The sequence below is a fragment of the Quercus robur genome, chromosome 2 (genome assembly GCF_932294415.1).
Source record: "Quercus robur chromosome 2, dhQueRobu3.1, whole genome shotgun sequence".
NCBI lineage: Eukaryota > Viridiplantae > Streptophyta > Magnoliopsida > Fagales > Fagaceae > Quercus > Quercus robur.
The window spans coordinates 59089457-59101197 of NC_065535.1; the positions used below are offsets into that span (position 1 = coordinate 59089457).

The window sequence follows — 11741 nt, forward strand, 5'->3', positions numbered from 1 at the left end:
AAACTAAATGTGACCATATATCAAAATAGTTTTTGAGCTTTGAACAAGATTCAAGTACCGAATGAGATCATATTTTCAATGTTAAAGAGTTTCATGACAAGCAAGTCATACATGTCCTAACTTCTAATCCATCTTGACATAAATGATATATCAATATTAACGACCATCTAAGTTTTAGGTATTTGTTAACTTGAATTAATGTTTTTGAGAATCTTCTATTCAAATTAAAAATAATGAGTAGTTTATCTTAATTTTAGAGTGCTAATTAAGCTTCTAACAAACTTAATCCATTAAGATGTAACCTCCGCTAACATGTCCACATCTCCTTAGTGAGAACTAATGCACATGCCCTTGTCCCTTTCTGCCTGGCTGGATTAGACCACTAGTCACACTAATCCAAATTTATTTATATATATATATATATATATATTTTTTTTTTTTAAATTTGGTAGTCCAAGATTAACATATATATAAAGATTTTATGGGAGTGGAGCCATTTAAGTATAATATTTTAGCCATAACTTGGTAACAAAATTATCCATATAGAATGATATAATTATTTGACTTGACAACTGTTATTTTAATTAGTGATTAGATTTAGGTTAGCTAAATTGAAGTCTTAACAAACATTTAACTTCTTTGTTAACCTGAATGTCTCTATACTTGTTTAGTTATGGCTTAGTGAATGACATAAATATATATTGACATTGACTACTATTATTTTAGTTACTATTAGGTTTGCTAATTAAAGTTTCAACAAAATTATATTTTCGTTGTTAAACTTCATGGCCTGTTGCATTTAAATTTTTTTGTCGGCTAAATGTCCTAGATCTTTCAATTTCCAATGCAGGTCCGCATGCTTTGCTTGACATTGAAACTACAGCAAATATTTCATTTTTGTTCACCCACTACCACCTACATCACATTTCTCAAGAAGTCTACAACTATTATTAGGCTCACATTGACAAAATAAACTCCATGTTTATTATTGCAGGAGTCCTCACCTACCTCTTTCTCAACCGAAATGCATTATTTTCTCTTATAGGAGAAGCTGTATAGGCTCAAAATTATTAAACCTCCCTATCCAACCCAATATGTACATGGGTGGTTGGCTATTGGGTCAATGGGACCAGACCCATGTCATAAATTTTGTTGCAATTGGGTCATATATACCAACTGGCAGGGACAATGGCTTCAAGTTCAACCCCCTGACTCATGCAGACATGAGTAGCTTGCATTCCTCGTCTCTCAAAAGTTAGATCGGTTTGTAGCTACCCCCAAAAAAAAAAAACTTATTTCATGTTTTTATCAGTTTGGTGCCCAATTTACTAAATTAGGTCTTAGTTATTAGAAAGCCAATAATCTTTAGATCAACTGATTGATGTTCAAGGTTCAAATTGTACTTGATATCTTCATTAGTAGGCTTGATGTGATTAAAAATGGTCTGTTAACGGTTGTCAATAGGAAATTTGTTAATTGACAATTTCAAGAAAATTTTAATATCATTTTTATGGGAAATATTAAAAAAAAAAAAAAAAAACCTATCTAAAAAATCAGTTGCTTTTTTCCTTTTCCATAAAATGTTTCTAAAAACATTTTTTAAACCCATGAGAAAAGTTAACGAATGTCCAAAGAATATTGGTTTAACAAATATTTTTAAAAACTTTGTATAAGAAAAGAAAAATAGCAATTAATTTCTTTGACGGCTTTTTATATTTTTCATAAAATAATTTCAAAATTTTCTTAAAATGATCTATTAACAAATGTTCAAAGAATACTTGTTAACATATCTCATCCCTTGATTTAATGCAAAATTTATCAATCAATCAATTCAAACGTTTCCACCTGCTTCTAAAAAAAAAACGTTTCTACCTTACTTTTCTAACTTATAATTTTACTGACTTGATTCTCTGTATACGTATGAGGTCAAGTGGTCGTTGCTATGACCTTAAAGACATTTTACCAGGGTTAAACAGTTAACCTTGAAGACTTCAAACAGTTTTTTTTTTTTTTTTTGATTTCAAGACTTCAAATAGTTGAACTATATCATAAGGTGTATCAATCCAATGTATCCACGTACCACCTTATCCAAGATGACTCAGATCTCCATGTGTGTTGACTCTCTTTTTTTAATACTACTAAAAGATGATTGCTTAAGATTGACTCAAGGTCTTAAATGCTGAGGCAACGGTCTTGTATCAGTTATCATCATTTTTTTTTTTAATGTAATAGTACTTTATGTTTTCCTTGCTTAAGCTTCAACGTTTTTGTGCCAAGACTTCATATTTCAATTGACACTTTTAAGTCTTGTGAGTGAAAATTAAAGGGTTAAAGGTCATCTATTATTTTCTAAAAAGAAAGTAGCTGTCATTGATTTTTCAACCTCTCTAGAGATCTCTAGAGAGGTTGAAAAATCAATGACAGCCATTTTCAAAAATTTGTTTTTGTTTTTGTTTTCTAGAAAACAAAAACAAAAACAAATTTTTTGCTGGAATTAAATACTTAAGACTTATGTGGCAGTAAAATTGGAAAGCTTGGGTTCTTATTCTAACATATATAAGTTCAACAACTCAATATTTCTTCATGCAACGTCCTCACTAAAATCTGGAGATTGTGTACTGATGGGGCTTAGAGGCAAATTAACATCAAGCGAAAACTTTGTATATGCAGATTGGATATGACAGTCTTAGTGTTCTTTAAGTTTTAACTAACATTAACTACTTATCCTTTTCAATGGAATATATGACACATCACCTACTTATATGAGGCTGAGATATCACAAAAGTCAGGACATTGAAACAAAACAAGAGTCTGTCACTGTTCTACGGTGACAAGTGCACGCAGCCGTTACAAATGAGATCAACATATTATCCATTTGCATATTTAAGAGATAAGAAGAAAAACACGAAAACTAATCATTCCAACTCATGCAAAAAGAGATTCCTTATCTATATATAATAGATCTAACATGTTTGATTAGGTGATGAGTACTTTGACACGCAAAAATGGCCCTAGCTAGGCCGGTTAGCCGATGATAGCTCCACATACATATATGCCTATCCTTTACAATTATTCTCTTGTGCATGCAGCTTCCTAAAGGTCCCACAAGTTAGGAGATGTTACTTATGGTATAAGTTTTTATTTTCATATTCTAATATGTGAGAGAGAGAGAGAGAGAGAGAGATAACACATGCAACTTGTAATCAATCAAACAAGCATCTTTCATTGCACATTTATTTTTTTGACATATTTATATATAATTCATAAGAGAAATACTTGGAGTATATTGTATTATTATTATTATTATTTAAATATATACAAATGGATGTGATTGTTGATTTGTCAAGTCAAACGTATTACATTTTTTGCTAAAAAAAAAAGTATCACCTTCACTCACCATATTTGATATGCTACATTCTTAACTAATGAGTACTTTTTATTATTATTTATTTTTGCATAATAATGAGTATCGTTCGTCACACTTGGTATAATCATAAATGATTATGTCAATGTATAATTAATTACAGTAACAACTATAGTATCTATACGTTACTTAATTCATAATAAGTATTTGAAGATGGGTCTTTAAAGGAGTTCAAATTTTCTGTCTCACTCTTCCTGCTCCACTATATACTCTACAAATAAAAACATGCCACATGTTCATTTATTTTATTAAATACTAAATTTATGCCTTCTATTTTTCAATTACCTAAATATGATGGGTTATTTATTTATTTATTTTAGGAAATTGTAATAATAGAAGACATAAATTTTGCATTTAATAAAATAGATGAACATGTGACATGTTTTTATTTGTGGAGTATATAATAGAGCAGGAAAAGTGGAACAGACGATTTGAACTCTCTTTAAAGACCTTTACCAAAGAATAAATTGAATATGAGTCCGGTTTACGAATACCCTTAGAACATTTGTTAATAAACTATTTTAGAAATGTTTTGATAATACTTTCATGAAAAATATAAAAACTATCGAAAAGTCGATAATTTTTTTTCCATAAATTTTTTTTAAAAATATTTCCTAAATCAATACTCTTAGGACATCTATTAAATTTTCCCATAACATATTAGTAATATTTGGTATGAAAAACGTAGTAGGAAATTCCATCTTAGTGCGGTCTGAATGGGGGTTTAGAAATTAGAAGTCCAGCTGAAATATTTGGACTGGATAAATTGCCCAATACAATTTTTAGAGTGAGTTGGGCTTAGGAGGGCTCAAAGAACCATTCAATCCAACCCGATGAATATAAGGTTTAATGACATATTTTCAGTCATTGAACCTATTATGAATCATAGAGCAACGGTTATACCTGCTCAATCCAACTTTACCTGAAGGCATACTTGCGATTTTACCTGCTCCGCTGCTCGATCCAATTCAATACTAATGCCTTCTGATATTTGAAATCTATTCAGATTCATATTATCCTATTTTTCTTGAACTTCCTTAGTAATCAAACACGCAAATTGAGAGAGAGAGAGAGAGAGAGAGATCACCACCAAACTGGCTGAAGAAGAAAATAAGGGAAAAATAGATAGGATGGTAAAGGAAGAATTAATATACACTATACAGTATATACTACATATCATTGACCCAATATTGCCTTCTAAGTAATTTCTCAATAAATGTATTACAAGTTACAACCAAATTATTTCATAGCATAATTTGCCAAGGGCCTTAGAGTTGAATTAACACCTCCCTTACACAAAGTACTTGGGGTCTAGTAAGGAAAGGGTTTGAGTTGTGAGGTTGTGGGGTTAGCAACATATTGTAATTATCTCTAAATATATATTTCATAGAATTAGATGATGAGTTGTCATAATCTTAAAGATCAAGCCATATACCAATGATCCGTAGCCCAAATAAAGATCAGGCTACATACCAATAAGCTCTACCCCAAATGACATTCCACCTCTAATTCCATCCCTCTAATGTGTGCAAGTTACCTTGAAATAGAAAAAAGGAAAAAATTATCTAGGGTAATGGCCAGCAGAGCCACCAACACGCGCCATAGTGCCTCTACAAGCCATAGTCCAAGGCTGAGGAGTAATAATCAGGCTCTCGGATCCCTTAAGCCATTTCTATTTATTCCAGCTCTACCTCTATCCACACTGCTCTTCCAAGCCCAAATCCAAACATATGTCACTGACTCACTGTCCAAGTCTTCATCAACCTTGCCAAGCTCCAGCATGCATTTTCTCATCCAATTTCTCTACCAGTGCCCACTGGTCCGTACTCCACACTAAACAGTTAAACATTCAAGGGTTGTAATCGGTAATCACCTATCTAGACTAGTTCTGAGAGAATCACATTTCAAAGGCAAGTGAATGTAGTACATTAAAAACAAAATGTATTGCATTTTTAAATTATTATTATAACATTATTATAAAATACACCAAGAGCATTACCAACTTTGAAAATGCAGATCCCGCAATCTCATAATATAAATCTTGTAATACAAATTTCTACAGAGCAAACCTTTCTCACAGATTCCACCCTCGTACCATCAGACTCACTGGAACTCCCAAAGCTGAAACTATAATTGAACACAAAGAATTGGGCAACTAAATTTAATATACATTACCACTGAACACTTCCATTATTATTGGTGTCTAGAAAAATCCTTGGACTATTGACTTCGAAACAGATAATGAACTCAGAGTCAGCACTGATCACACAAGATTGATTGTGAAGGAGACATATGGATGGGAATCAGCATCACCTGCCAGACCAGCCACCCCTCCTCCGACTTCATCTTCAGTTTTCCAATATGTGCTGCATCCAAACATCAGAGGAAAAACAAAATGAGGAAACATAAATCAGATTACAAAACCACTAAGATATACAAATGTACAAAAATTTTCCAGAAATACAACATCGCAATTAGTATCATCCTATGTATTATTGCATAGGTGAGCAAACAAAACAATACACATCATAATTGAACTGCAAGATGTGCTCCCAATTTTTTGAACTTAAAAAGGCATAAAGAATTCAAGAGTCAGAAGTTCCTATAAAAGTTTAGAAAATAGTTTAGAGTTTAGCTTTATCATCAAACAGTTACTGAAGCAATGAATTTTAAACCTCTTGACAACCTTCATATTTTTCTTCACCATACAGAGTAATATACCCTCCCATGACCACTGAATCAGGTAACAATCTCAAATAACATGTTCTCATTAGTTAACTAAATAATGGATCTTAAGTTCATCTGCATCTACACTGAGTACATATGGCCTAGGTAGTTAAGATCATGTCAACCTTGACCCTCTTATTCTTAACTGTAATTATTGAGGTGTACTCATTCTATACCATAAGACATACACAAAGGCTTATGGACTTGCCTGTTTGCAGTGTCACACAACCCTTCAAGGATTGAGCGCACTTTCTTCTCACTTTTTACCGACGGAGCTAAAACGCATGCCTGAAATCATTTCAACAACCCATGCTCTGTCAAAAAAGGCAAATTCTTGGTTGGAAAACCACAAACGAACATAAGAGTCTACATACCAAGAAAGATGGCGGCAGACCATATCTCAAAATGCTCTCTGTGAAAACGCGCACAGCACAAAAGTGCATCCAGGCGCTAAAAACCTACAGGCAGGAAACCTATTCAGTATAAAAGAAAATTATGAAACCTATTGCAAAGGGCAAGACAACATCAACGAGAACAAGTATAACAACAATGTATACCAACAAGAGTAATAATAATAGATCAAACAGCAAAACTAAAAAATTTTAGTTCAAAACAGCAATTTGAAAGATTCTGAACAAAAACGGGACCACATATAGGCAAATAGGCTACAGAGGTGCACACATTAGTCAGATGCATCTTATAGATAATAAAAAAAACAAAAAGAAAAATACCTCCCCATAACTGTTATAGCACCACTGCAAAAGAGAACTTCTCATACTTCCCTGATCTTCAATTAACTTTTCTAACTCCTGCTTCCGACTCTCTTGTGCTTCTGGACTATGTTCAAAATCACGAATCTGAATCACATATTAAAATAACAAGCCACTAATTAGATATGTTCCACCTAGTCAAATGCTGAAATTAGCATAAGTGCAGCAAATTCTTTATGCATTTCTGCTTTGCAGACAGTACAAATGAACATGCCAGGATATAAATTTTAAATGACATGATGAAGATTCATTGTTGTAACATCCCTGGATCATGCCACTTGTACAACATACTCACCTGAAAACCTTTTTCACGTGAAGCTGTTCTAAAATTGTCTGCAACACGTCCAAAGAGTGTCACAGTATAAAGAGCATATTCATTATCCTCAAACAACTTCTTGGATGACCTGGGGACCTGAAAGCACATAGCAAGATTAATCAGACTTGAGGTAAGATCACGATAAACTAAAAATAAAACAATGTGATTACTGATTACAACTATTGCACAGGTAAAGTTTTTTTGTTTTTTGCTAAACAGGTATGATAGGTAAGTTGGATAAATTGAAGTAACCCATATCATATTGTCAGAAAGGTAGCACAACTGTTCTACAGATTTAAGGGGCATGATGGATAAGTTGATCAATTAAAGTGAACCCATATCAAATTGTAAGCAATGTAGCCTACTAAATCACAACTCTACCACAATATCAACAAGGCCGAACCAACAGGAACTAGAATAAATAACCAGAAATAATAATCCATACCACATAGCTAGTCAAAGTCTCATAGCTGGCTAACCAGTCTTTCTGTGAATACTTGGGAACAACTGCAAGGAGAGTCACTAGATGTTCTGAGGTAATTATATCCTCTGGTTTCACTAGATTTGAGAGATCCCGTACAGCCAGGCTGAAAAATGCAGAAAGCTAGGTCTGATCAAAAACCAGAATCAACTATTTTGCATATATGTGCAATTAGACTTTAAACACCACCACCCCCCCCCCCCCCCCCCCCAAAAAAAAAAAAAAAAAGAAAAGAGAAAAAGAGAAAGAAAGAAAGAAAGAAGAAAAACATGTACCTTCCACTTTGCTTTCGGTTTATAGCATTAAGCTGACTACGCACATTGTTGTATTCAGCAACACGAACCTAATATAAGAGACAAAGCTTTAAGACCCATATATATTCATCTAAAAAATAAAGATTTATTTATATGTCAATCTAAAAAACTAAAGAGCTTTGGCTTAATTATGAGGTTTACTTCTTCAGTCAAGAAACATAACAGATCTAATCAATCCAAGTGGAGGAAAAAAACCTACATGATAAATGACGGGGAGAAAACTAAAGTTTGTAAGGTGGTAGCCAATCATATTAAAGTAGAAATGAATACATGCCTAGAAAATATGAGGACAGACAAGTAAACAACTGCTCTCATGGTATCAATTGTTGTTATTTCCATCAAAATAAAAAATCATAAACACTCATGCAGCAATTTACCACACTCTACTTATCACAAGGTGTCAGGGAATCAACATTCTATGCTCCTCCTTTTTTGTTACCTCCTAGTATGATAGAGTCTGTGCCAAAACTAATCAGTTGCCTAGTTCAGTGCATGACTGTGCTATATAGCCTAAAGAAAGCAGGTGAAACAAACACTCAAGTTTCATAACCATGTACAAAAGATCTGACACACTAAAGCCAATGACTCAATGAGCTCTAGCTCAAATGACACATCCTTCCCTCAGAAGAATAGAGTGGAAGCTGAATTGTGCTCCAAGACCCACTAGATGTGCGTGTGACTCACCAATTAAAAAAAGAAAAAAAAAAGAAAAAAGATCCTATACACTAAGAAGAGTTCTTGGAAGGGTTTTGTATCTTAATATGAGCCACAGGAGTTCACCATACCCATCATTCTCTGAAATATCCTGGCTTTACAATTGTAATTCTCTATGCTTTGTACACAGATGCTCATCCTTCCTATTTTTGGCATTCTCCCAAGCAATTCATCCAGCTAAGGAAGATAACCCCACACTTAAGACATCCACAATCCACAGATATCACATGTCATAAGCTAAACAGAAAACAAAACACATTGTAGTCAAGTGCAGTGAACAGCTGATTTACCATAAACACCTAACCAAATCACATAGGTCATTGTAAAGAAACTTATTCTATCTCTCTCAGCTGATCTCGAAGAATCTTAACTATACAGTGTTGTCAAGGCTTGGTTTACTAACAAGCAATGGTTCCTTGTATCTGCCTTCAAATAATAGATAACCAACATATCAAATCAAGACGAAATTAATTATTACCTTGAGATCATCCTCAATCTTTGACACTTGACTATGAATACTATCCACAGTCTCCCTCAAGGGTGACATAGTTGGGTACTTGGCTTCATCCCAAACAAACCTTTTCCATTACAAAACCAAAACAAAAATTCTCAGTTAATAATACCCAGATCCCTCACAATAACAGAAAAAACCAAAATCCTAAGTCAAAATATCTTTATTGATTTTACAGAATTGTGATTCACCTAGTGAGGTACGAATCAACTGGTACTCCGTCAACAGTGAGAGCATTGCTCTCCACACCTGATACCCTCTCTAATTCCTCGATTTGACGCCTGATCTTGTGTGACACTCCTTCCACAAAGCTGTTTGACTACAAAATTCCACAGTAAAACTCCAATTTAATAATAATAATAATAACAACGAAAATCACGGAAATAACAGATCAATTTCAAATTTGCAATCGAATTGCCACAGAAAAAGTTGAAGAAATTTCAGATTCCATGAATCTTAATAATTCATAAAATATTGATAAAAAAAAAGAAGAAGAAGACAAAACTACACAATTTGCACTTAAAATTAAAAGAAAGACATTCTGTGAATAAAAAAGTTTTCAAAATTGGATTCAGATCAAAGCCAAATTTGCAATTAAATAGCCACAGAAATAAGTTCAAGAAATTAGTTCAAGAAATTACAGATTCTGTGAATCAAAATAAAGATAAAAATAAAAATAAATTTACAAAATTTGTATCTAAAATTCAAAAAAGAAAAAGAAAAAGAAAAAAAAAAGCAACACATTCTGTGAATCAGGAAAAAAGACCTTCAAAATTGGATTCAGATGTTGGAGGAATTACCTTTTGGAGATCATCGCTGAGAGAGAGAAGTGAGTCTAGGGTGCCAACACGTAGATTAGGAACATTGAACTGGAAAAATCAAATATAAAAACGAAAGAAAGACTATAATGACATGAAATTGAAGCAAAGAGAAACAGATCTTCCAAGGAAATGGGAGAATGACTGAGTACTCTATAGAGAGGAGTGTCAAAGGAATGCTTGGAGATTTGCTCTTGTAATCGGTTCCACAAAGAAGTTGCAGAGTTCTGAACTGGAAGAGAGACCACCCAGTATCTCGTCGCCATTGAAGCTTCAATTTACAAAATCTCTGACAATTACAAAAAAACCAAAGAGAGTTGTCTACCCGGCTCTAGCAATGGTGAAGCCAAAGCTTCACAAAATTTAGAGAAAGTTGTAAAAGAGCATTCACATCAGGCTCAATAAATTTTAAGCCAAATTCAAACTAACACCCCCTACTATTTCGATTTCAGCTAACCCACCATTCACATACACTAGCATCAGACTCTCTATTCTTTCTCGCTCCAATTAAAGATTATTTCTTTATTCATCAACACCCAGAATAACATATGGAAATACAAAGAAGAATCAACACCCAGAATGAGAAATTAACACTGCATTCTGATCATCATTCAAAGAAGTACAAATTTTCATTACAATCCTGACATTTTTTCTAATTGGTGTCTATGATATACTCTTACAACAAATCAAATCTAACTTTTATTTTTCTTAATTATTGGCATAACATAATAAATCTTAATGGGTGACAATAACAAAAATTTTAGTAAATATATATTTATAAGACCCAGATTCTATGATGTTTGATTTACAAGCTTATGTAGAAAATAGAAATCCTCGGAAATGTTGAAATTAAGCAATACCCTACTATCAATCATCCAAAATTTCGCGTACATTCATCAGATCACAAAACAAAAGTGCAACAAATTTTGTGCAAACCGAAAGCAAAGTGAGTGGAACAAAAAGAAGAAGCGAAATTAAAAGGAACAAAAAAAACAAAAGAGAAAAAGAAAAGGGTCTCACCGATCAGTGGCTTCGTGATTTGTTCAGGTTGTCTGTCTGGCTCTGGCGAAAGAGAGAGAGAGATGTACATGTAAATGTAAGAAGTTTCTGAACTCTCTGTCTCTGGCGAAGTACTGAGTGGTGCTTTTTGGGTTGGGCTTGGCATAGTTTGGCTAATAATTCGGCATTTTGGGCTGGACAATGTAAATAATGAGTTTTTGGGTTACTTTTTTAACATTGGGGTTGGGTGGGTCTACTCTTGGAAGCCCATCTCAAATTCAAACTTTAAAAAAAGAGATATATATATATATATATATATATATAATAATTTGATAACTAACTTGTAATCAAATGTATATGCATAGATATACAATAATATGCATAATATAATTCCTATATATATAATTTAAATACTATTGATAGTCATTTTTATATTTTGTTAACTTTTTAAAAAATTTTGTAAGGATATTATTAGGTATAAAATATAAACTGTCCATTTTTTTTAATTATCATTGTGAAGCACTTTTTTTTTTTTCTTACGATTCATTTATTCTAGATTTTTCAGTTTTTGTACTTAATAACTCACTTGAATGAATATTTATGACATGGTCCCACATTTGATTCTAAAATTAAGAGTTCCAATTTTGCGTCATGTGCGCTATATTAT

The 11741-nt window shown here is 32.9% G+C and overlaps 1 protein-coding gene across 3 annotated transcripts; it reads right to left on the reverse strand.

Moving 5' to 3' along the window:
- Positions 1-5352: 5352 nt before the first annotated feature.
- LOC126714230 (V-type proton ATPase subunit C) lies at positions 5353-11233 on the reverse strand. 3 transcript variants are annotated; one of them, XM_050414270.1, is made up of 12 exons: positions 11096-11233; positions 10228-10364; positions 10058-10126; positions 9449-9576; positions 9225-9324; positions 7994-8061; positions 7683-7824; positions 7217-7333; positions 6883-7008; positions 6526-6609; positions 6360-6439; positions 5353-5790 (listed from the first exon to the last, which is right to left on the reverse strand). In XM_050414270.1, exons 2-12 carry the CDS (start codon positions 10339-10341, stop codon positions 5688-5690), a joined length of 1131 nt encoding a protein of 376 aa, XP_050270227.1. In that variant the 5' UTR covers positions 10342-10364; positions 11096-11233; the 3' UTR covers positions 5353-5687. The 3 variants fall into 3 exon arrangements, with proteins under 3 accessions (XP_050270227.1, XP_050270226.1, XP_050270228.1); XM_050414269.1 differs by having other exon boundaries at positions 10228-10346; positions 11096-11232; XM_050414271.1 differs by having other exon boundaries at positions 10228-10427; positions 11096-11200.
- Positions 11234-11741: the final 508 nt, after the last annotated feature.

Coding starts and splice junctions, on each gene's coding strand:
- LOC126714230 (XM_050414269.1), bottom strand. CDS start 11,165: ATGTACATCTCTCTCTCTCTTTCGCCAGAGCCAGACAGACAACCTGAA. Junction 10,127..10,227: donor TTGACACTCCTCTCTATAGA/GTACTCAGTCAT, acceptor TGATTTTTCCAG/TTCAATGTTCCTAATCTACG. Junction 9,577..10,057: donor TCAGCGATGATCTCCAAAAG/GTAATTCCTCCA, acceptor GGAATTTTGTAG/TCAAACAGCTTTGTGGAAGG.